Source organism: Eptesicus fuscus, chromosome 5 (assembly GCF_027574615.1).
Source record: "Eptesicus fuscus isolate TK198812 chromosome 5, DD_ASM_mEF_20220401, whole genome shotgun sequence".
Lineage (NCBI taxonomy): Eukaryota > Metazoa > Chordata > Mammalia > Chiroptera > Vespertilionidae > Eptesicus > Eptesicus fuscus.
The window spans coordinates 102,303,161-102,329,159 of NC_072477.1; the positions used below are offsets into that span (position 1 = coordinate 102,303,161).

A 25,999-nucleotide genomic window follows, 5' to 3' on the forward strand; every position below is an offset into this window, starting at 1 on the left:
GCCCGGTGCGTGAAATTCATGCACTTGGGAGGGGGGTGTCCCTCAGCCCAGCCTGCATACTCTCCAATCTGGGACCCCTCGAGGGATGTCCAACTGCCCATTTAGGCCGATCCTACCTACCAGGATTGGGCCTAAACGGGCAGTTGGACATCCCTCTCACAATCTAGGACTGCTGGCTCCCAACTGCTCGCCTGCCTACCTTCCTGATTGCCCCTAACTGCTTCTGCCTGCCAGCCTGATCACCCCTTACAACTCCCCTGCCAGCCTGATTGATGCCTAACTGCTCCCCTGCCAGCCTGGTCACCCCTAACTGCCCTCCCCTGCTGGTCTGGTCCCCCCAAAACTGCCCTCCCCTGCAGGCCTGGTCCCCCCCAACTGTCCACTCCTGCAGGCCTGGTCCCCCCCAACTGTCCTCCCCTGCCGACCCAGTCACCCCTAACTGCCCTCCCCTGCCAGCCTCATCACCCCTAACTGCTCTCCCCTGCAGGCCTGGTCCCCCCAAAACTGCCCTCTCCTGCAGGCCTGGTCCCCCCCAACTGCCCGCCCCTGCAAGCCTGGTCACCCCTAACTGCCCTGTCCTGCAGGCCTGGTCCCCCCCCAACTGTCCACTCCTGCAGGCCTGCCCCCCCCCCCAACTGTCCTCCCCTGCCGACCCGGTCACCCCTAACTGCCCTCCCCTGCCAGCCTCATCACCCCTAACTGCCCTCCCCTGCAGGCCTGGTCCCCCCAAAACTGCCCTCTCCTGCAGGCCTGGTCCCCCCCAACTGCCCGCCCCTGCAAGCCTGGTCACCCCTAACTGCCCTGTCCTGCAGGCCTGGTCCCCCCCAACTGCCCTTCCCTGCAGGCCTGGTCCCCCCCAACTGCTCTCCCTTGCAGGCCTGGATCCCCCTCAACTGCCCTTCCCTGCAGGCTTGATCCCCCCCCAACTTCCCTCCCCTGCTGGCCTGATCACCCACAACTGCCCTCCCTTGCAGGCCTGGTCCCTCCTAACTGCCCTCCTCTGCTGGCCATCTTGTGGCAGCCATCTTGTGTCCACTTGGGGGCAGCGATCTTTGACCACATGGGGGCAGCCATCTTGTGTGTTAGAGTGATGGTCAATTTGCATATTACTCTTTTATTAGATAGGATAGAGGCCTGGTGCACACGGGTGGGGGCCGGCTGGTTTGCCCTGAAGGGTGTCCCGGATCAGGGTGGGGGTTCCATTGGTGTGCGGGGCGGCCTGGGTGAGGGGCCTGTGGTGGTTTTTAGGCCAGCCACACCCCCCGGTGACCCAAGCATAGGCTGGAAGCAGGTATCTGGGATTTATTTATCTTTTATAATTGAAACTTTGTAGCCTTGTGCGGAGGCCAGGGCAGGCCAGGGCAGCGGGAAGCTTGGCTTCCTCCATCGCTGGGGCCAACCCAAGCCTCCTGCTTGTTCCAGCTCTGTGGCCGCCGCCATCTTGGTTGGGTTAATTTGCATACCCACTCCTGATTGGCTGGTGGGCGTGGCTTGTGGGCATAGCGGAGGTACAGTCAATTTGCATGTTTCTCTTTTATTAGATAGGATAGTAGACTTTTTTTTTAATCATTTTAGTCCAATATTAACTTTTGTTTATCAATCTTTGTCTTCCCAGCCCACCTCTACCCCATTATCCACTATATTTAGACAACTATTGATTGAACTCTTATAGGTTCTGAATGTTGAAAAGCTTAATTGCTACTAATAATGTAATGGTTGAGAAATCTGCTGAGCATGCCAATTTCCCTCATAACGTTTTTATAAACACATGTTTTGGTTTTAATATAGTACTACTGTCTTCATCTCATCTTTCCCAACCAGTGTTTGGATCTATTTCCCCCCATCTAAGTAGCAGCTGCATGGAAAACACAGGTGTGGCTCTATACATACAAACATACCCCACTCTGGTGCTGCAGGCTCACAGCCTAAGGCAGCCTCTGAATCTACTAGGTTCTGCCGCTGGTATGGCCCACAGGTCTCGGAGGCTTTGCTCAGCTGGACAAAGAAGAGGGGACAGCGTTGCAGCAGCACAGAGGTTGTGCCATGACTAAAGGGTACCCTTTTGCTGCAAAAATGGTTTTCTCTAGTCAATTTCCAAGGGAGGTGACTTCCACCCAAACTGAACTGGAGCAATACTACTGCAAAGCTATCAACTAAGAAGGCATTTTTTAAGTTAAAGTATGGATACTCACTGTAAGGAAATAAGAGCACATACATTTGAAGTCTTAAAAGATGAAAACAAAAAGAAAACCATTATTTTCTCAAATTCCCCAGGTGTAGGGAAGGCAATCTAGGAGTGCAGGGTGGCTGTTGGCTGTGTACTATAGATTGGCTCTCTAATTTCAGCAGGCAAAACTCTACAATGGTAAGAGAAGCCATTAAAAGTCCAAGAAGATTTTTAAAAATTTATTTAAAGACAGCTAGGAAGAAAGCTTGGGGGAGAAGAGGATATTCACATCGCATTGGATCAATTTTCTATCTGCAGGACTAAACTACTCTCAGTCATTACCAACCTGGGATGGGAAGGATTTAGCAACATAGCTATTAGAGGTTCCATTATCCCATCTATCAGTCCTCTCAGCCAGCAAGTCTCCTTGTGGGCAGTACTCAAGTGTCTGCAAAGTTTGAACAGCATACTATACTTATGTCTGCAGCCTGCAATTTAATTCTTTTAAAAGCAACACTAAGTCCTGTCCCTTTCTGAGCTCTGTGATAATAACCCTAACCTCGGCTACTGTTCCATTAACTTAGGAAAGATTTAAAGCAACTTGCTGCTTTACTTATGTTGCACCTGGCACTACGTGGGGAAGAAGTTGTTTTTTCTGATTCTTCTCTTACTCAACTTGGGAGAGAATTCAGTTCAATCACGGAGCTAAGGAAATTTTCTGGGCCTCTGCTCCTCTAAAGACCTTTTGTGCCACAAAACAGCTCCCTCAGGCCCAAACATCATTTTGAACAAAAGCCCAGAAACAGGTGCATTCCATAGGGTTTAGAGAGAACATTTTGAAAATGGTTGAAATTGAAAAGGGCTCCTCGGATGAATTTTCCGCAGTTCTCTCTCTGTATATAAAGTAATCGGCTTGGATATTTTTCTATATGACACATCTGGTTGCACTTTGTGTGTGGGCATTTCTAACAAGCATGGCAAATTCAACTAATATGGTTTAAGCTGTACACAGTTTGAAGATGAGCTTGTGGTTCCTTAATGCTAAAAAGATTCTCACCCTTTCCAAACATAGTGACCTGTCAAGGTCAAAACAAATACGGGAAAAGAAAAAGACTCCAAGATACTCAAAGCTCAGTTTGTAAAACACATAATAAATACTATATACTAAGCTGCATTTTGAATAAGCAAGCAGCTCCTATTAGGGTAACAATGAGAATTGGTATGAAAATTAATACACTAAGTAAAATTATAGTCACTTGAAGCTCATTTATATGACAAGTAAAATGGAGAGTATGCTGCAAAATCCCAATTGTTTGAAAATAAAATAAATAAATAAAAAGAAAAGGTCAACTTCTGACCCCACAATTTAGGAAATTATTCCATCCCTAAAGTAATCAGCCTGTCATCCAAATAATTCCCTTCTCATTAATTACAGGAAGTGATAACAACAAGCCAAATTGTCTGTCTAAAGTTGCTATGGCATTTTGCTATACAATAATTTGGTTCATGACTTTCAGTAGTTGCATTTCTAAATCCACAAGATTTTGTCAAACATTTTTCTTAATATGATTGTTCATATTAAGTAGATAATATAGAAACATATTCACAGTCCTCGTTCAAACAAGTAAAGAAACCAAAATGAATATCAAATCTTTTCCACATTTCCCAGTGAAAAACATCTAGAGCTAAGAGCAGGAAATGCTCCTTTAGCCTAAAACAAACTTGGTGGTGAAGCATGTGGATACAATGTCACCAACCAGAAATAAATCCAATTAATCTTGGTTCCCTAACAGACCTTTCTCTATTTCTCAAAGTTATCCATTTAAAATGTATTCCAACAGCCCAAGTGCCCATCAGCAGATGAGTGGATAGAAAAACTGTGGTACATTTACACAATGGAATACTACACAGTGGTAAAAAAGAAGGAACTCTTACCATTTGCAACAGCAAGGATGGACATGGAGAGTATGAGGCTAAGCAAAATCAGTCAGAGAAAGGTAAGTACCACGTGACTTCACTCATATGTGGAATCTAATACACAATATAAACTGATGAACAAAATAGATCTAGAGACATAGAACCATGAACAGACTGATGAATTTCAGAGAGAAGGTGGGGGCAGGGAGGGCTGGAGGGGAGAAATTAACAGGATACTTAGGTGCAAATACGCATGGCCCACAGACATAGACAATAGATTGGCAAAGGCTTGCGAGGCGTGGGTGCAGGGTGAGGGTGTCAATGGGGAAATAGAATCTGAAGCAGACAGCTCTAATACTTTCAACAATAAAGATAGATTTAAAAAAAATAAAGTAATTGTTGATAGATATGTAGAAAGATAAAATAAAACAGCTGAAGAAAAAAAAATGTATTCTAACTTCAAAGAGGTGTTATTTCAGGTCTCCCTAACCACCCACAACTGATTTGGCGTGGTTGCTCTGTGCTTAATAGTCTGTGCATAACCTTATCACAAACTGAACAGAGTTCTAAGGGCATTCTCTTTGTCTCATCTTTCTGTTTCAGCACCAAACCCAATGACTAGAACAAGTTGTCCTGTACTCATTACTCTTTTCAAATATACACAGTTAAAGATGTCTTTGAGCAAATATACACAGGTAAGGATGTTTTCCAAATATCACAAAAGAACCCTGCTTTAAGAAACCTAGTAGGAATAGACTGAGTCAATTATGCCAAACTACATAAGTAGATTAAAAAATTCTGCTATGGTGTTACATGAAAATGACTCAATTTACTTGATCAGCTAGAAAAATGAACTATAAACTTTATTAAAAATTCCATTAATAGTAATCTTGTTGCAGAGGATAATTAGAGATTTTCTTAGATATTAAATCTGCTGGACTTTTCCCATAACATCCCAAAGTTGGGTTAGGGTTGATTTCAGGAGATTTTACTAGTGGATGCTGGCCTCATATTGCCAATTGCCTGTTCTAAGGCCCCATCTTCCACACCTGAATTACACCAAAGTCCTTCACACGAGTAATGGTCTTCCCATTGTTTGGTCTTCTCCTTGCATTCACAAAATTCATCTTCCACCAACTCCAATCTGATCAGTAAATCCCATGATAAAAAACCTTTATAGCTCTCTGGCCTTGTGTAAAGAGCATATTGAGGGTGCTGGATTTTAGGACAAAAGAGAGATGATATAAACTCTACAGCAGTGCTTCTCAAAGTTAAACATGTTTCAGAAGGACTCGGAGGGCTTGTTAAAATACAGATTCCTGGGCCCCACTCATAGAGGTTCAGATCTAGTAGATCTGAGGCAGAATAAGAAGGTACATTTCTTTCTTTTTTTTTTAATGTATTTTATTGATTTTTTTACAGAGAGGAAGAGAGAGGGATAGAGAGTTAGAAACATCGATGAGAAAGAAACACCGATCAGTTGCCTCTTGCACACTCCCTACTGGGGATGTGCCCGCAACCAAGGTACATGCCCTTGACCGGAATCGAACCTGGGACCCTTGAGTCCGCAGGCCAATGCTCTATCCACTGAGCCAAACCGGTTTCGGCTAGAAGGTACATTTCTAACAAGCTCCCAGCATCAGGGAAGGTGCTGGTCTGTGGACCACACTTGGAGAAGCTCTACTTCCATCTTCTTTACTTTACATGCTCAGTTTCCTCTTACGTTTTCATTCAAACAAAGGGTTTATTTAATAACAAACACCCAGTCACTTACTCTAACTCTCTGAGTCTACAAATAAGAAAACAGGTGCCTGGAGAACCAGGTCACCTGTTTAGTGGGAGAGTGTTCTGTCCATCCATCTTCAAACCTTCAATCTCACGTTAAAGGCTCCCAATATGTTTCTACTTTTCTTTCTTCTTTTCTATATCACCAATCTCTCAGTTCTGTGTTAGCTGGGTCATTTATCCTTCCCCAAACAAAACAGATTTTTTTTTTTACTTCAAGTCTTTCCTACCACCATTATTCTTTCTGCCTCCCCTCCCAAATATCTACTGTAATTATATTCCCAACACTTTGAATTGAACTCATTAACTTTTTTGACCCTACTATCTACTTCAGGAACTCACATGCATGGATGGTACATCTTGGACCTCAACATCACCCAGAGTTGGGCCACCTCCAAGATTCTGGACTCCCAATAACGGATTATCTTGACAATAGTCTCCTAGGTTTTATGATCCCTTGCCTGCTGTCCTCTCTTGCTTTATCCTAGACAATCAAGGTAATCCTTGCTTGAACAGTACTTACCACCCTACTCAGACTGGATGATGCTTTACCTGCATCCTCACCAGGGTTCTAGAGTACCTGCCTCGACTTTCTGCCAAGTCTGTCTTGCCAATCTCCTTCACAGAATTCCTAGTCCTCTAAGCATTGTTGGTTATGGTCACATTACTATGTTGATGGAACCTTAATAATACCCCCAGCTAGATTTTCTTGCCTCAAGCAGACAATTTATTCACCCCAAAAGGACTCTTCCTCAAGCTTCCAAAGTTATTCCTAAACATTCCCATCATCTTGAACCCCCAAGTCTGCTCCAATACCTCCTATTCCCATCATCTCTAAGCCAAAACACAAGATGGAAGCCCAAGTCTGGGGCAAGACTGAAGAGGGTTTAATAGCATGCCACACTGTGTCTGCAGGCACTGAGAGGCCATTCAAAGTTTTACTTTAGGAAGATCACTCTGGCGGTCATGTGGAGGATGAATTAGAACAGGGTAGAAGCAGATAAATGAGAGGGATTTAGCAGTTACACAAAGAGGCTGTGGAAGAATAAAGAAATAAGAATGACTAAACACTGTACTTTCATATAGTAAGTACACTACAGTCATGCATTGAGCTAATTTATTCTGACTCTGATTCTGAGGAAAATATATATAGAAAAACATTTACTGAACTTAAAAAATGTATAATTGAGACCAAGAATAGTTTTGCTATGCCTTGTCATAAGGCAAATGAAAGCTATTGTGCAATAGACAGATGGTGCAATGAGATGTAAAATGAAATTAGCAATGATGAAACCCACATGGAAATGAGGGGAAGGTTGATATGTTAAAAGTCAAAGGAATTTGGCTCCATCTTGTCTCGCTTCATAAAAGACTGAGGTCATAGTTTAGTGGCTGTCATTGCAGAAAGTTGCAGGGCTATCCATTGTGTCAAAGAACCAAATACTCACCCAGGGTTGTTCAAAGCTGTAAGTGCGTCGCCGATCTTCTACATCTTCATCCTGCTTTGCTTGCTGGAACTCCTGCCGTAGACGCTGTATCCGATCATGGTTGCTAGTAGATGACCTGTTGCTAAAAGAGAGAATGGGCAACAATGAACACCCTTCACAAATACAATCTGTGCCTTGCAGCTACTAGGGAAAAGGGCATCTTGCTGGCAGATGACACTATTTAAGAGGAAGTGAATTTTAAAAACAGTATCTGGGCATTTGAAATATGTTCTCATTTTGATTAAGACTTATTGAAGTTATGTCAGACAAATATTCAAGAGGGAGAGTAGTATTTTTAGACATTCCTTTTTCACAGGAATGTAAAAGCCTCATTTCCTTTCTTAATCTGGCAAGGTATCCACAGAAAAACTTTTTGGGGAAAATATTGCTTTAAAAGTCAGAAATATCAGGGTCCAGTCCTAGCCCCACCACCTTCTTAGACTAAGGCACTTAATGCCTCTAAGTTGCAGTTTCTTTAAATATATGAAATGAACATATCATGTTTTGCTCTAAATATCATGCTGTTAATAATCAAGTAAGATAATACCATACCAAAAAAAAGATAATACCATACAATATAGTCTTACAGTATTATTTCATAATGCCATTATATAAAGTTCCTACTTATGCATTATCAGAGGTCTATGCACAAAATGCAACTCTCAGAGCATAAATGAAAAGCATTTTTAAAAACAACTTCAGGTGCTAGCTTGATGTAATCAGTTAGTTCATAATGATGTTGCCTTCTTTTTTTTATAGCATTGAATTTGACTTTATTCTCACAAATGCTTATAACATAGGCTCAGAAGGCAGTATTACACCCCTCACATACACACACACCAATGTAGAAACTATCATTCAAAGAAGACAAGTGACTTTTTAAAAGCCTCCTATCTGCCCAGTATGGAAAGTAAGACAAGAATCCAGATTTTTCTGGGTTCCAGAGTCCAGTCCCCATCCCACTATACCATGTGTCAGTTAGTAAAACACCCCTTTACAAAATCATACAAATTTTAAAAGCAGTATTTTGAAAGAGTAATAGAGATGACCAAAAGTAAATCAATCTTAAACCTCCCACCACTTTTGGTTCATTCCATTCCCTGAGCACTAAGTTGCATCCTATCAGAAAAGCTATTTAAGCACACTAGGAATATACTGTCTCCCCAAGAAGACTTCAGACCTGTTAAGGATAAGGACCAAGTCTTATATTTATCACATTTACCCTTCAAACTGCTAGCAGAATGGTAAGCAGTAAGTTATTAGGAAGATGAAGTCTCTTCATTGAAAACAGGTTGCCCTGGATACTCAGTGTGTTACTGAGTTCCTTTGGCTGCACACACTCCTGAGTGATGGAATTTATGAGGTAGCTTGGAAAAATAAAAGTCTGTTATGGTAGAGTATATACAATTCTCAAACCAACATGTCTTTGTATAATTCCACATATTTTGAAGAACTGCAAAAACTTAAAAATCTGAAATTGAAAATGCTCACGTATAGGACCAAAGTCTTAACATCTTCCATGAATGCGGGATAGTCTGTCACCATTTAATCTACTGGGTTGGTCCCTATCACCTTTATGTTTTTATCAATTTCATTAGAGATTCTGGAATATCTTGCTAATATATTCAATTTGATTATTTTCCCAGTCAATAAAAGGTTGTTTTTCTTCTGACAAATCTTCTGAATTGATTAGCCTGAGAACATTAAAGGTGAATGGGTCTCTAAAATGTGCTACTTGACAACATGAGGCTTCAGCCCATTTCATGTACAGCTTTAAAACTTGACCTCCACACTCTTGAGCCAGGCAGGTTACTTTTCCTATTGGCTTTTAAAACATTTGTTTGAACAGATAAATTATCAGTACTGGCTTCCCAATGTGATACCCAGCTTCTCTCCGTGAAACTGTGATGGCGTAGGCATTAGAATTGTTACACTCACAGACAAAGAAAAAAGTGAACATTCATTAATCTCATTGCCATCTTTCCAGCTGTACCTTTTTCTGTTCTGGGCATACTTCATAACATTTATAGGAGAATTGTAGGAGGCTTGACCAACAAATATCACTACAAACATGTTTCTATTATTTTCATGTAGCACAGACAGCTTTAATGCAATAATTACTAGGTTCATGAAGTCCAAGCCATTGATGAAAATTGACTTCTAACTATTTGTGAATAATTGAAAGTGTATCTCCCAACAGGAATTGACCTAGTATTCTTCATTTGAAATTCTGGCAACTTCAGTGTTTTTCACAGTATTCGATGAGTTTTGGAAGTCACTTCACCCTTATTTCCAAATCTGAGCAGTTGGTGAGACCATTGTTGCACATTCTTTTCCTTTTCTCCTATGCTCTAGAGAATGCCAACCAACTTGCCTAACACTAGGAAAGCCCCTCCAAGGGTTGAAATTGGAAAGCAGGCTGCAATGGTTTTCATGATTGATGAGGACTTCCAAAGACTGGAAGGCCATCCAGCATCCTTGGGGAATAACATTGGCATCTGAAGGTAAAATCCTGGCTTCAAGAGATGAAACCATTGCAGCTGCTCAGTTCTGCTTCTCAGGCTCATCTATAATGATTCAATAATTCATACTTTGACTTCTAATGTTCTTGGTTAGCTCTTCTGCCAAGAAAGCCAAAGGAAATTTTAAATTTTCATTAGCACTGATGGCTACCCACCCCAACCAACTTATATTTGGGTTCATTGACAAGTTAAAGTTGCTCATTATATTTTTGAGAAGACTAGAATAAATATACCACCTGAATCAATCTGATGGGCGAGTGAGACAATAAAACTCAATGAGGAGTCAGTAAATCATCTCTATATATAAAAGCCTAATATGCAAATTGTCCCTTCGGGAGTTTGACCGGGAGACGAGAGTTTGATCACTCATTATGATGTGTGCTGACCACCAGGGGGCAGCACGGAACAAAGGAAGGCCCCATCAGGCAGCCAGAGAAGGGAGGCCCCGGCAGGCAGCTGGAAGGCCCTGATAGGCCCTGATCACCAGCCAGGCCTAAGGAACCTTACCCGTGTACAAATTTCGTGCACCAGGCCTCTAGTAATTTTTAATAATAGTTAACAGAAAGGAGTGGTGAGGACAGTAAGACAGTAGAGTCCAATACTAATACTTAGCCTCTCCTTCTAATTGGTACTTATAGCCCAACTAACACTTAATTTTACACACACACACACACACACACACACCAACATGTCCCAAAAATGCATACATACTTTAACAGCTGATTGCTCAATTTTGAAAATGAAAGTCTTTTAATTAACACTGCTTTTATAATTATTTGAAATGTGTGTATGCATTTTTTGGGACACCCTATATGTTAGCTAAATAAAGAGGGTTAGTTTTAGTTGAGAATAATCTGAGTTAAGGAAGGGTACACTGGATCACACACTATGGAGATTCCTAACCTGGCATGCATGTCAACACCCTGAAATATATGGAACTCTAATCTTTCCCATCCATAATTACCATGGGATGTATCCTCTCCAGTCAGAGGCAGACCACACAGTGTACTAGGCTTTAGAACCTTCAGATTGGCCTACTGCAATGTGCTTCACAAAAGGGGCTGAACGTACTAATTCCTGCCAACTGCAGCCATGGTACCTGTCCTGTACCTTGCTCCACAGATGGCAATCCAACCATCTCCTTAGGAAGAGTGAATGGGAAAAATTTTATGGCAATGGTCCTCACGTACACACATTATATGAGAGCCGTCCCGAGTGAGTGCTTGTTAAAAAATGCTGACTCACTGAGATTGCCCTGGATATTTTCCAACTCAGTAAGTCCTGTGCAGGGCCCAGGAATCTGCATATATTCAAAAGCACTGGAGGTGCTATGTGGTGAATTCTTTGAAAACAATGCCCACAGGCTTCCTAGTCAGGACAAATTCCAGTGCTCGTGGGTCATTAACTAAAGAGTGAAGGAGACCCCACTGGAAGCACCGTGTATTCTGTGACAAATGGGAGTAATATGCTTGGTCTAGAAGGGAGGCTCTTACTTGGTTCTAGTAAGTTGTTGCCCTGAAGGTCTGGTGATGGCTTCACTTCTAATTTTTTTTAAAAAAAGCCAGAACTACAGTTTTTGCCCAAAATTTTAAATGTTGGCTTTTTTAAAGATCCTAGATGAGTCCCCTCCCCAAAAATGTCTGTTGTGTACTATCTTGCAATTTCTACTTTTTATTCTGCAGCTGCTGCTAGCTTTATAGCTGCTTTTCTGGGCTATTTAGTTTTACTACATCAAGACAAGGCCAGTGGTCCCCTAGTCACAGTCCCCCCAAAAAAATGTTAAAACAATGGGCATTGTGCATATAGTCTTGCCTCTTGTAAAGTGTTTGCTCCCTCTGATCTGTCAAACCCTGATTACACTGACTGCCCTGCAGGCTTGAGTTCTGGCCTATCTTTTCAGACCTGCAAGTGCTGAGAGAGAAGAGTTTGTGATGTGACTGATTCTTTATGGAGTAAGAGCACTTTCAAATTTACATTTTTAATTAGGCAAAGGAAATCTGAAAAATTGGACTAGAGGGCACAGCTTTAAGATTCAGAATTCAATAGAAGAGAAAACAACCACTAATTTTTTTTTTTAAAGGGAGGTACCATCTTAGTATACACTCTCCTTCCCATGGAAGAAAAAAAGGGGGAGGGAAACAGAGGGAGGGAATAAATCTTGGCAGGCTTTCCATGGTCCTCATAGGGGGAGATAATTATAATCTCTATCATAAGAGAAGAGAAATTACCAAAGAAAAGGGTAAGATAAATCTGCTCGTCTCTTTCTGAAATAACCTCTCCTTTTCTTTCCATTTTTATAATTCTACTAGTAAATCTAAGAAATCAAATTCCACTTCCTTGAAGCCTTTCCTAACTACTCCAGCCCATGTTCACCTGTTCTTTTCAATTCTTCAATAATAAGTATCCTCTGACCCAACAGTGTTTTTAGAACTTAAATGTATACCTTTATCATAACCACTTAACATGTATACATTTTGTATGCTGCATCCCTGTGGCAGGGAAAATTGTTCAGCAAATATTTGTGATGGACAGACTTTAAGGTGGGTACGTGATTCCCACCACTTGCTATTCACACCTTTGTGCAAAGCCCCAACCTTGAGTGTGGTCAGCCTGTGACTTGCTTCTGTGCAGTGAAATACAACAAAGGTCAAGGAATATATATGATCACATTGTTGTGCTTATATAAGAACAGTGTCCATCTTAACAGTCCATCTCTCTTGAAGATGAAAGCTGCCATAGATCTTATAGCTGCATAAAACAGAATGCTGCCAACAACTTCAGGGGAAGGAACAACACTGCCTCCCGGGGCCTCCAGGTGAGAACCCAGCCTGGCTGACACCTGAATGCACTGGATGAGACCTTGAGCAGAGGATTCAGCTAAGCTGTTGCCAGACTCCAGACCCACAGACACAGATATACTAGGTGTGCCAGTTAATAATGTGGATTTTTTCAATAGATGGACTTACACATATATTGATATATATGCCATTTGATATGTATGCTATTTTATTGTATTGACAGCAAGCTTCAAAAATTCATATGTCAAATTTGCTGAAGGTGTTAACATCATAGATATTTTTACGCTTAAAAATGTCAAATTTTGTGCCAAAAAAAGAGCATTTGCGGGAAGTTCTAATTCATTACTTTATTTTGAAGAAAAGTGCTGCTGAATACTTCGGGAAGCTTATGGTGAACATGCTCCATCTCAAGATACTTTTGAACGCTGGTTTAAACGCTTTAAAAGTGATGATTTCGATGTGAAAGACAAAGAACGTCCAGGTCAACCAAAAAAATTTGAAGACCAACAATTACAAGCATTACTGGATGAAGATGCGTGTCAAACTCAAAAACAACTTGCAGAAAGATTAAACGTTGCTCAGCAAACAATTTCTGATCGTTTACAAGCAATGGGAAAGATTTTAAAGGAAGGAAAATGGGTGCCACATCAACTGAATGAAAGACAAATGGAAAACCGCGAAGTCATCAGCAAAATGTTGCTTCAACAGCACAAAAGAAAGTCTTTTTTGCATCGAATTGTGACTGGCGATGAAAAGTGGATTTATTTTGAGAATCCCAAATGCACAAAATCATAGGTTGATCCAGGTCAACCATCAACATCAACTGCAAGGCCAAATTGCTTGGGAAAGAAGACAATGCTCTGCGTTTGGTGGGATCAGGAAGGTGTGGTGTATTATGAGCTTCTAAATCGAGGTGAAACCATTAATACTGATCACTACCGACAACAAATAATCAATTTGAACCACGCTTTGATCGTGAAACGACCAGAATGTGCCAGAAGACACAGCAAAGTAACTTTGCTTCATGATGACACACTATCACACACTTCAAAACCAGTTAAAGACACGTTAAAAGATCTTGCCTGGGAAGTATTAACCCACCCGCTATATTCACCAGACCTTGCTCCTTCAGATTACCACTTTTTCCGATCAATGGCACACGCACTTTCTGAGCAGCACTTCAAAACATACGAAGAAGTGGAAAATTGGGTCTCTGAATGGTTTGCCTCAAAACAAGAAAGTTCTATTGGGACGGTATCTACAAATTACCTGAAATGTATAGCTAGCGATGGACATTACTTTGAATAAAGCACTTTTGATGTTTCTCTTGAAATTATCGTGTTTTCTTTGATTACAAAATATGCCATTATCAACCGGTACACCTAGTAATTAATGTGTGTTTTAAGCTGCTAAGTCTCTGTTAGTTTGTTATGCAGCAATAGAAAACTATACCCACTGATGCCAATGTCAGCAATGTGACTTGACTTGGTTAATAGGATGTCAGTGGATGTGAGGCAAATAGGGGTTTAAAATGGCAAGGTGAGTCTGCTCTCTTGTATTTCATTGCAACAAAAGATAACGAACTCCCTACACCTTCCGTATACACACACGTACATCCACACTACACTACACTACTACCACCACATCACTTTAAAAAATATTAGGGGGTTATACATATTACATGAAAGAAAGTAGTCTAGAAGCACACAGACCTATGCCCTACCCACAGTCGCAACCAAAAAAATATTACCAGTTGCAAAAGCATGTTGGCGAGAACAGAATAAATGAGAGGAACCATATTTGCAGAATAAATTTTACCACTATTATGGATCTAGTTAGTTATGCCAAAGTTTGGGTCTCAGAGAAAAACTGCACTAAGTAAATACAGTGTGGGGCAAAAGTAGGTTTACAGTTTGCATAGAAAATAATACAATGATTAATAAATAATAGTACAAGAATAAGCTTTGTATTTCATGTAGGCATGACTCCTTTTGTCAACCTCCCAATCACTTCACCCAAAACACACCACTCTGGCTCGGATCTCTGAAAATTAGCCTTCATGAGATCAAAGCAGAAATGTGGATATTCCCCCAGAGTGTAGTGAAACTAGACCTGCCAACCAGGTCATTTGGTAAAACTGAACCCAAGGGCTCACTCCTAGCAGAGACGGGTGACCTGTTAGAATATCACAAGGACATATATTCCTGGTTAAAACGGTCTATTAATGGTCATAGACGCCAATTTAGTGCCAACAGGAATACAACTCCCTTGGCTTGGCTAACAGGTCTACTCTGCCTTGCACTGTGCTGTTCTGTTCTGCTCTGTTCCGGCCTGCACTGCCCTGCTCCAGTGAGGCGGTCTTTGGTGTTTCACCCAGGGAAACACAGCCTTAAGTTTTCAATGGAAAAGGAAAGTATGCTCTCAGAGCCAGAGGGGAGCTGGCTTATACAGACAGAAGTCCTCACTTCTGTGTCCCTGACTGGTCTGTCTTCATGAAACTGAGGACTAAATCCTGGCAGTTTGAGTGGTCCAAAAGGCACTGTCCTGATTGGTCAGTGATGATGTTGATGGAGCTATAGCTGCACAGCTCTCATTGGATGGAGAAAGCCTCAGTCCTATTGGTTGAAATACAATTCCCGGACCTCCTTTATACCAGCTAGCTGAGCTGGCAGAAATACAGTGCGGGCAGGCGGTTCAGTGCAGAGGCTGGTAGTTCAGGGCAGGCTTCTCCCTGAAGAGCAGTTTGCATGAAAGGTCCCTGTGGAGAAATGGCTGCTGGGCTCTGTTCTTTAAAATTTGAGCCCAGTTAGCCACCAGAAGTCCTTCTCTCTCGGAGTCCGCAAAACTTAGTTTGGTTTTAAAACTGATTTTACTTAGTTTGCCAAGGGTCCAGGCGTTAACAGATGTCCTCCAAACCCCCACTTTACAAAAGATTAGGTACAGAGTAAAGATTTGGGGTAACCATATCAGCTTATATCTTTAGCCTTTTCATTTTTGAGATACAATTCTCAGCCCTAGTAATTTATTTTTGGACCTCAGTACAAAATTTTATTCCAAATGCTAATGAATTTCACACCTGCAGTTGGCATCCAATTACTGGGGATACAAAAGGGCATTATTCTTTTCCCAATTAAAAAATACAAAAATAAATTTCCAAATTATATCGTGAGATCTTGGAAACAATGAATCTCCACACTTGATGCTTTTTCCTATTGTATTTCTACTACTCACTCAGTATTCCCACACACAGCCCGGGGGGGGCAATGCTAGAATTCTGCTAACTGCCAACTTCTCTGCTTAAGGAGCTCTTTCTCCTCCACTGGCCAGAGCTGCAGAGTCCTAGAGTCGCACAGGCTCTGGGATTCCCAATCAAGACTCTGAACGTCAGTGCAGTCTACCCCAGCACTCTTAGGAGAGAGACGGCAGTATGTTACAGCTCCAAGGGCTCCATTTACGCTCAAGGATCTTGACTTCTCCAGGCCTTGATGACGCATTTAGGTAATGATGCAACCTTCACAGGAGGTTTCCATCGTTTTTTAGTCACTTATTTGAAGTAAAGGTATCTCTTTATTGACTTCCTTGGTAATTGCACAAATGGAAGACTAAAGATTCAGCACATTATGTAAACATTCCACCCGAAACCTTGTCCAATTACTAATTCTTCTTGCATCCTAAGAAAGAGAAAACATTCAATCCCTTTGTTTGGACCAATGACAAATCTAAAATTCAGCTATTTCATAGATGTCACTTAAAACAGACACCAGGACTGGGTTAGGCAAAAAGTGACCCTGGGAAAAACATCTGTAGGACAGACCTGTCACATAGCTTTAGAAACAGGCAGCCAGCAATGACCAAAAGTGTCTCAGGTCATTAAGCAATGCTTCACTGTGATGTCACGCACGGATGTGCAGAGTTGTAATCCTTTCAAGACAGACAGATGGTCAGCACGGTGAAGCAGATACAAACAAGTTCTTGAACAGGGACGACCCAGGCACTGGGGGCAGAATGTCACTGAACTAAAACGGGGTGCCAGCACAGCCCCAGGAACTGATGCCGTTCACAGACTATAGGTAAACAACGCTACGCGCTCCTGTGCTGATTAGCAGTCCCATAAAGTGTTCCTGATCCTGTAATCACCAAAGAGTGAAAATCCACAGATGTCAGAACTGAGTTTGTAATTGCTATAAATTAGTGAGCAAACACAGGTTTCTCATTTAAACCCATTGCAACTGTATGATAAAATGGAGTACTTGCAAACATGTTTTCCTTCCTGGCACTCAGGTCAGTAGTATTTTTTTGTAAACTCCTGGGTACAGACATGAAAGCAGATATTGCTAGGGTTGTATGTGTGACAGATTCCTCTCCCTGAACATGTGCTTATTCTTGGGGAGAAAAGCCGTTTAATGGTAACGAATTTGCTGACCACATTTTTATAGTGAGCTACATTGTGCCTTCATCTTCGCTTCAAACAGCGTGCAGTGGGTCGCCCTCCCTGAGAAAGTTTTTGCTTCTCTTGGAGGAACCTGGAGCACCTCCCCCCAGAGTGCATGGGTTTGCCTCCTGTCACCTACTCAGGCAAGGAAGCATAAATCACTAAATTAAAACAGAAAGAAGGAACAGACTCAGATGCTGTGAAAAAGCCAACTTTGAACTTTCAGATTAGTTAAGCATTACAGTAACCTCGCTTAGACTGGGGCTTTCTACTGTGGATGGCTCAAACCAGAAGATTTATGAGCAATACGGGGAAGGAGTGGGAGGGTTAAACCAAGAAATGTATCAATTACCAAAGTACAAATAAAAATAGCTCCTCTGCACAAGCTTCATTAAGTTTTATCAGCAAGTTTCTTGGGGTTTTACACTCAAACCGCAGGTCATAAATTCACAGTAAATCCCCCACATGTTCACCAAACACCTGAATTCAATTTCTCTTCTGCTTGTGAAGTAGGAATGTGGTGCTCAAATTAATTATGCATGCAAAGTTAGTTTCTAACTAGGGCAGCTTTTTCATCAATCTTAGCATTTTTATATTGGTATGGAGGTATAAATTCTCTTTCAAGTTTGAACAGTGAAAAAAAAAAGTTAGTAAAAACCTTGTTACAATGTTTGCATTTTTCTATAGATAATCCCAGACGTGTTTGAGCTATAACAAATGGTATTCATATTTACTTTGTTTTTAGACAAATATTTCTTTGGATATGTACAAACTACCTTGAATTAAAGACAAAGTCTAAAGTGAAGCTAAGTGCTATATTTATATTTATGTGTTTGTATACATGTGAAATTATCTACTTAGGAAATAGCATGCCATTGTCAGTTTATCTCAGTTTGACTCATCATTTATACTATGAAAAGAATTATGAGAAACTTTCACAAATGCCAAAGGCACTCGCGTTCATTTTCAGATTCTGACACCCAAGATTTGTTGTCCATTTCACACCAATTTCAGTGTAATAAATCATCACAAATTAAAAACATGCAGCTATGTTCTCTGGGTTGAAAAAATAGTCTCTACACTGTTAATACTGCATTGCTTCTGATGTGATGAGTAACGGGGATGGTCGCCTGTCTCCATCAGGAAGACTCAGGACTCGATCTCACCTAGTCCCTCCGTGGTCATTCAGTAAGAGGGCTATCATTTTATAAGCAGGAAGATCTCAGGAATGCAATCCTCACCCATTTTTTTATTATCATCACTCTTCCTTACTAGCCTGTCATTGGTCTCAGGCAGGAGTGAGATAAATTTAGCTTTACTTTTTCGAGGGGAATTCCAGCTACAAAGAACATGTATATGTGCACAGACATACATAATTTCAGAAAGCAACAACAAACACACTCAAAAAAGACATTCTATTATGAGCCTGAGGAAGCTATTCCTGACTAGTAAATGTCACAGAAATAATCCAAGTCAGTTTCTACCCAAAAAGATTATAAGTCTATTGCAGTCACACCTCCAATGAGGCATTGGCTTAAGATGGCACAAAAGTAATATTACTTAGCAAGTTTTAAAAAACTATCATCATAAATATCAAAGTTGCTTCAGAAACCGTATTCTAATAAAATTTTTTAAAGAAATGACTTTTGAATATTGTGAGAATGTTAAAGCTCAAAACCCAAGATAGTGGGAAAATCCAAACGGACTTCTGCAGTCCCCTGAAGGAGGACAGGGACAGAAGCAGCGTTTTCTGTGCCTCAGAGTCTTCCCAAATTGTTAGCTGGCTACCTTGTGTAGCTTTACATGAATAAATGATCAGAGAGAAAATGTTTTCCAGGTATCCCGATGAATTTAAGGGCATTCATTTTAAAAATTTATTTTTATTAATTTTTAGTGAGAGAAGAAGGGAGAGAGGGAGAAAGGGGGAGAGAGAGAGAGAGAGAGAGAGAGAGAGAGAGAGAGAGAGAGAAATATCAATGTGAGAGCATAATATTGATCAGCTGCCTGCTGCATGCCCTCCACTGGGGATTGAGTCTGCAACCTAGAATTGAACTAGCAACCCTTTGGTGCACAGGCTAACACCCAACCAACTGAGCCACACTGGCCAGGGCTAAACGCATTCTTGAAAATTCAATGTTACTTCCTATAAGAAACTGCATCTGTCATCTTTTTTAACAATGCGAGAAGCAGTTATAATTTGGGGTTAATGCTTACAGTATGTGATTTTCATGAACTGTCTAATAAATGGCAAGGATATATAAGATATTCTAATAGGTTAGAGAGCTGAAGAAAGTTTACGCATTATACTATTCCTTCAATAAAACGACTGGGAATATAAAGGTTAGCCAGTTGTGACTCACAGTTAAAGTCTGTGCTTCAAACAAAAATATACATTTGGGTGTCTGAATAAAGAAGAAAAGCAATTTAATATTACAGGTGAAAATCTTGAAAAACTAAAGGAAGAGCAAAAATCAGGAATACATTATAAAAATTTGAAATAAAAAAGCAGTGAAAATTAAATTACAAAACCTGATAGATTTTGATAAAATGAAAATGATTACCATGTTCTTGTTAATATTAGAGAGGTTTTATCATTCAAACATAGAAAGTAATTACAGAACCATTATTTTAATTCTTTAATCATGAACTAATTATAGAATTCAAGGCTAACATTTTCATTGCTTTTGCAATCTGTCTTTAATGATAGCAAAATTGCCAACCCCCCCCAAAACTACACAAAATTAAGCTTTTTTTAAAAGATAAAAATTCCAGTATAATGCAGTGCTTTATGCTTATGTCATAATTTTAAATCATGGCTAAATTCTATATGGCTTTCCTGAAATGACTTAAAATGGAAAAGAATGTACATTTTATGAGTAGCTAACTCTGAAATGCTTTTGAGAACTAGAATAAAAGTAGACACATACATTGGTTAGTTTTTTGTTTTTGTTTTTTTAAACCAGAACACTGGATGTGTGAACCCTGAGAAAGGAGATACCTAATACGAAAGGCTCTTCCACCGAGCCTTTTTAAAAATGTTCAAATTTAAAAACAGAAATACCCCCAAGCCAGCAGCCATTTCTACACAGAGGCCTGTCATGCAAACTGCACTTCAGGGAGAAGCCTGCACTGAGCTGCCTGTCTGCACTGTGTTTCTGCCATCTGAACCAGCCCTTGTAAAGGAGTTCCCTTTTAAAGGAGTTCCTGGAATTGTATTTCAACCAATAGCACTGTGACTTTCCCCATCTAATCTTAGCTGTGCAGCTATATTAACATCAGCATTTTCACTGACCAATCAGAACAGCTCCATTCTACCAATCAGAACAATGCTCATTGGACCAATCAAACTGTTAGGATTTGGAGTCCTCGTTTGGACAGACTAATCAGGGATTCAGGGGTGAGGACTTCTATCTACGTAAGTCAGTTCCTCTCTGGCTTCAAATGTGCACCTTTCCTTTCCACTCAAGACTGAAGACTGCTTTTCACCAGCTGGAGCTGAAACAACAAAGATATCTTGTCAGAGGAGAGCAGCACAGGAGCAGAGCTGAGCAGACCAGAGCAGGTGAAGCAGACCGGAGCAGAGCTGTCCAGCGGGAGAGAGCCCTAGGCCACCTGGCCCTGGAGACACAGCCATGCTGCACTGTTTTGTAACTGAGCTGTGACACTATTGAGCTGTCACACAGTTGTGCTGTTTTCACAGCCATGCTGTATCACAATTGAGCAGTATGCACTGAATAAAGTTTCCTTCTTCCCCGCAACCCTATTTGGGGATTCCTGTTGGCATTGAAATGATGCCAGCGACCACTGGTTGACAAATGTGCCCAAATGAAAAATCGGTATGTGTTACTGATTTTTAAACCTTTTTTAGATCATTGAAATATTTTTCTTGACTAATAATTTCTTAACTTCCATTTATGCTCCGGATTAGATTCATAATTAGTAGTTAATAATTTTAACTTTAATTAATAATTTTCTAGGCTTTTCATCTATTCACAATTTGCCCATGTGCGGATGCACGAATAATCTATCTGGATAGAGGAAATAAAAGAGTTAGAAATGCCAATCAATTTAACTTCTCATTTTATGTTCAGCTAAATTATTATGAGAAAACACAAAAAGTGTGACATACTGGTTTGGAATTATTGATGGATTTGAAAGTGGCTTGCATCATTCTTTTGTAAATTCCATGTTTTCAAAGTAATACCTATTATGTGCAGCTTATATTTTAAAATGCTAACTAAATTTAAAGTAAAGAATCTCCTGCTTCATCAGGCATTATCCCAAAAGACATTTTGCTTTCTCACTGATTTATTTTTACAAACTCCCAACAGCAGTATTTTGTATTCATCTACATTTTTCTTCTAAAAGTGTAATTAATTTTCAAACACATTGGTTAGCTGTGGGTTTGCTTGTGGGTTTGCGAGATTTTACTGTATTGTAGTGCTTAAACATGACTTTAAAATTAAACTATAGCTAAATAAAATGAGAAAAAAATCTTTACTTATTTTGTGAGCATGATATTCAGAATAGATTTTTTTCCTCTGGTTTGACATTTTTCTCTCTTAACTTCAAGGATTTTCAAACTTCTAAACAAAAAAATATCAACAATATTGAATTCCAGACACAAATTGTTTAAAATTAAAATTTTGATGAAAAACTTTTGACCTTTATAAGTTGATTGATTTGGTAAATTTTTCAAATCTCTATGTCTAAAATGTTCAAAGATTTTAATTTGACACTTTGCTAACTTAACTTTCTTTTGGGAAAAAAGTCATTTAACATGTTATAGGTTTTAATGAAGATTTATTTTCCTATAATAAACACAGGATTCTTGATCTTTCCATTAACAAAGAGGAGCTGGAAAACACCTAGCCAAGGTGCTTCTGAACCAAGAGTAGAAGAAGCAAAGGTCACAGGAATTCAGGTGCACTTTTCAAAACCAGCCTTGGTGTCTGAAGCTCACCAAGGCAGGATCTGTGCCAGCTTATACCTGAGCACAAAGGAGAAAGAAATGGAGCAAAGCATCTGTTAAAACTCAGTGTGATCCTTTCCAAATAGACTGTAACACTGCTTTTCTTGTACTTTTATGTTCAACCAATGTCCAAGTAGTAGTGTACAAGGAAGCTAAGCCAAGATCCATCCCTTTATTTTATTGATGAGGAAATTGAGATCTAGAGAGGTAAAATAACGTGCCAGGGTCAACAATGTAGGAGATGGCAGGCTTAGGGCAATGCAAGTATGTGGGTTCTTAGGTCAGGGCTACTCCAGGGTGGCACATGTGTGAACACTCTATTGTGGGCTACATCTTCCTGATGCATAGACATTGGAGGGAAAGATTTCTCATCTGTGCCATACCTGAATTAGGAGATATCAAGTGTGTGCATGCCTTCTATCTGTTTGTCTATCTCAGAATAAACTTTTAGTTCAAAATATAAATTTAAAGTAAACATGATACTATTTCTTATGTATCCCACATGAGATCAGCAATTGAAGTCTTTGAGTTACATCATTCCTAAAAGAGTACCATATTTGAGGTATAATAAAAGCAAAAATAAGAAACCCAGCCTTTGACCATTTCAATTCAGATCCTCCAGAAGTCAGTCAAATTTATATAATTCCTTTGCCCAAGATGTATCTTTTACTAGCAATCAGTTTCACTCAGTCTTATAGGGAAGGTGAATTAAATATTAAAGTCCAGAGAATTTTAAGTATTCCATTATCTTAAACGTAACTCCAGACAAACCACCAAAGCAAATCTTTTTCTACCCCTTACCCTCCAACAGAAATAAAACTTTCAGTATTTTCCCTTATGGTGTAATTCATACCAAATGATGACAGTATTTACAGTGTCTGCTTTGAAAGGGCATAGCTTCCATTCCTACTTCAATTAAAGCCCCTGAACAGCTATGCATTCCAGAAACAATTAACAGAGGAAAACACCATTTCCCTTGCTCAGGCCCTTTTAGAGTAGGGTAGTAAGTACCCTTTCTTACCACTAGTGGCATTGAAGTGATTATTTAATGTTAAGGTTCACTTCCTCTGGTGTAAATTTTGGGTTTAGTTGACACTAAAAAGAAACATCAATTTATTAGGAGATAAAACGAGTTCTCCAGTAATGGAGCAGCTGTGTACATAAATTTATTGCAGTTTAATGTTCTCACATATAAAGCAATTAGAGTTTTCTGACAAACATACTTGCCATGAAATGACAGTGTATATCGTGTGGGGATAGTCTGTTGGATGGTAAACTATAATGGGAGGCTTCAATGAAAAATTATCTATGGAAACATAATAATTTGTGTTGGGCAAATACAAGTGAAACTTTCTCCTCAGTGAGTCTGAAAGAAAAGAAATGCTGTAAACTCTATAGCCACGTGAATCCCCTTAGTACCCACAGGGTGGCCTTTCTGGCAATGGACTCAATGAATGATGCCTGGATTCTGAGCAAGGAGTGATGTAGACAATCCCAGACAGGCATCACTTGATTCTCCTCATCAATAAGGAACAATAGTAGATAAATGATCAGGTACAATTATTTTCAAAGGCTGAATGCCCGGGCCACACTTGCTTTGTAGGAAACTAAAGCACATTTAGTTAAGAGATTGTTTCTTCCCAGACAGTGCCCCATCTTCCATCTCTCCTCTCATTTCTAATGAGAGAGAAAGAATGGCCAAGGTGGCAGGAGATGGTAGCTTATTTCTTTGCATCCTCCCCCTGTCCCACAACACACATAGCACCATGCCTGCTATTTTAGTAGCTTCCATCAGGGCTGGTACTCATTACTTGTGCTTGAAAATGTTTTTCTCCAGTTCATATGGGAAGATTAGTTGAGACTTAAAACTGGTATAAAATATTTCTTTAATTCATAATATGTAGCCACAACTACCATCATTATTTATTAAGCACCTATTAAGTGGCAGGTACTACCACTTAAATTGTTCAGAATACAAAGATGTGATAAGTGGTTCCTACACTCAACAGTCAGGTAACATAAAAATAGGTAAGGTGTTAAGTGATATAGGTAATGCATACTTTTTTGTGAAAATAAGAGGAGGGGGTGATCAATTCTTAAGGTGGGCTTGGAATGAGGAGTGGGTATCTGCCAGGCTGAGATATGGGACCACGTGTGGGTGAGGCAGGTTTAAGAAGCAGTCAGGGGTTCTGGGTCCCTGAGTGGATGCTGATTATTCCTAAAAAGGGGCTGCTGAGACCTCCAATCAAACACGACAGGTTGACCAATTAAAAAATGGGCAAAAGACCTGAATAGACACTTCTCCAAAGAGGACATAGAGATTGCCCATAGACATTTAAAAAGATGCTCAATGTCAGTAATCATAAAAAAAAGCAATTAAAACCACAATGAGATACACCTCACACCTGTTAGAATGGCTATCACCAATAAAGGAACGAACAATGTGTTGGTGAGGATGTGGAGAAAAGGGAACCCTCATGCACTTTTGGTAGGAATGCAGATTGGTGCAGCCACTATAGAAAGCAGTATGGAGTTTCCTCAAAAATTAAAAATGCAGCCGAACCGGTTTGGCTCAGTGGATAGAGCGTCGGCCTGCGGACTGAAAGGTCCCAGGTTCGATTCCGGTCAAGGGCATGTACCTTGGTTGCGGGCACATCCCCAGCAGGGAGTGTGCAGGAGGCAGCTGATCAATGTTTCTCTCTCATCAGTGTTTCTAACTCTCTATCCCTCTCCCTTCCTCTCTGTAAAAAATCAATAAAATATATAAAAAAAATTAAAAATGCAACTGTCTTATGACCCATAGAAATCCAAATCACTAATTCAAAAGAGTGATGCACCTCTATGTTCATTGCACCGTTATTTACAATAGCCAAGACTTGGAAGCAGCCCAAGTGCCCATCAGTAGATGAGTGGATAAAAAAAGGCAGTCAGAGAAAGACAAATACCATATGATTTCATTTATATGTGGAATCTAATTGAGAAAGAATATAGGAAGGCTAGCAGCCTGAGTCTGTTAATCAGTATCCTAGTGCACATTCTTGGTAGACTATGATTAAGTCACTGCCCTTTCTTAACAATCTGGTCTTGCAAGACCTGTTTTCCTAATTACTCCCAATTTACAAAGGGCCATAAACAAAGAATGTAACAGCTTAGCTAGAGGCACTACCCAGAACAGGCATTTAGATACAATCTAACTTCCCCATTCTAACTGACTCAGGAGGGGCAGTGAAGCCCACCACAAAGGCCTGGTAGTTAGGAAACAGACAGAAAACAAAGAAACCTAGGAATATATATATGGGGCAATCTCATTACATCATTTGTTCAGGCTTTGGATCTTTGAATCCCCTGAGCCAGCAGCACTGTTTGAATAAAGGTCTCTCCTGATACCCTGAGTGCTTAACTGTTGCTTTTCCATGCCAATTCCACAACATAATGAACAAAATAAACAAGCAAATAGAAACAGACGCATAGATAGAGAGAACAGACTGAGAGCTGTTAGAGATTGGGAGGCTGGATAAAAAAGGTCAAGGGATTAAGCAAAAAATCCCCTCACAGACACAACAGTATGGTGATTATCAGAGGGAAAGAGGGTTGGGAGAGGTGAAGGATAAATGGGGATAAATGGTGAAGGAAGGATATCTGAATTGGGGTTATGAACAAACAATACAATATACAGATGATGTATTATAGATTGTACACTTGAAACCTATATAATTTTATTAATGAATGTCACCCCAATAAATTCAATATTTTTTTTTTTAAAAAAGACTACCAGAAGAAAAGAAATCAGACTGAACACATATACACTGAGTGGCCAGATTATTATGATTCTGAACGCATAATAATCTGGCCACTCAGTGTATATGACTCAGCTAACGTCTAAAATCCCGCTAAAGCATGAACAAAGAAAAAATGAGTC

At 40.2% G+C, this 25,999-nt stretch overlaps 1 protein-coding gene across 12 annotated transcripts in view; it reads right to left on the bottom strand.

The window, feature by feature from the left end:
- PARD3 (par-3 family cell polarity regulator) overlaps positions 1 to 25,999 on the bottom strand; it is a 699,476-nt gene that overhangs the window by 16,704 nt on the left and 656,773 nt on the right. For all 12 annotated transcript variants that reach the window (XM_054716632.1, XM_054716629.1, XM_054716625.1 and 9 more), the window contains one exon: positions 7,318 to 7,438. In XM_054716632.1, coding sequence (XP_054572607.1) covers positions 7,318 to 7,438 — 121 coding nt within the window. The remainder of the gene's footprint in view (positions 1 to 7,317; positions 7,439 to 25,999) is intronic.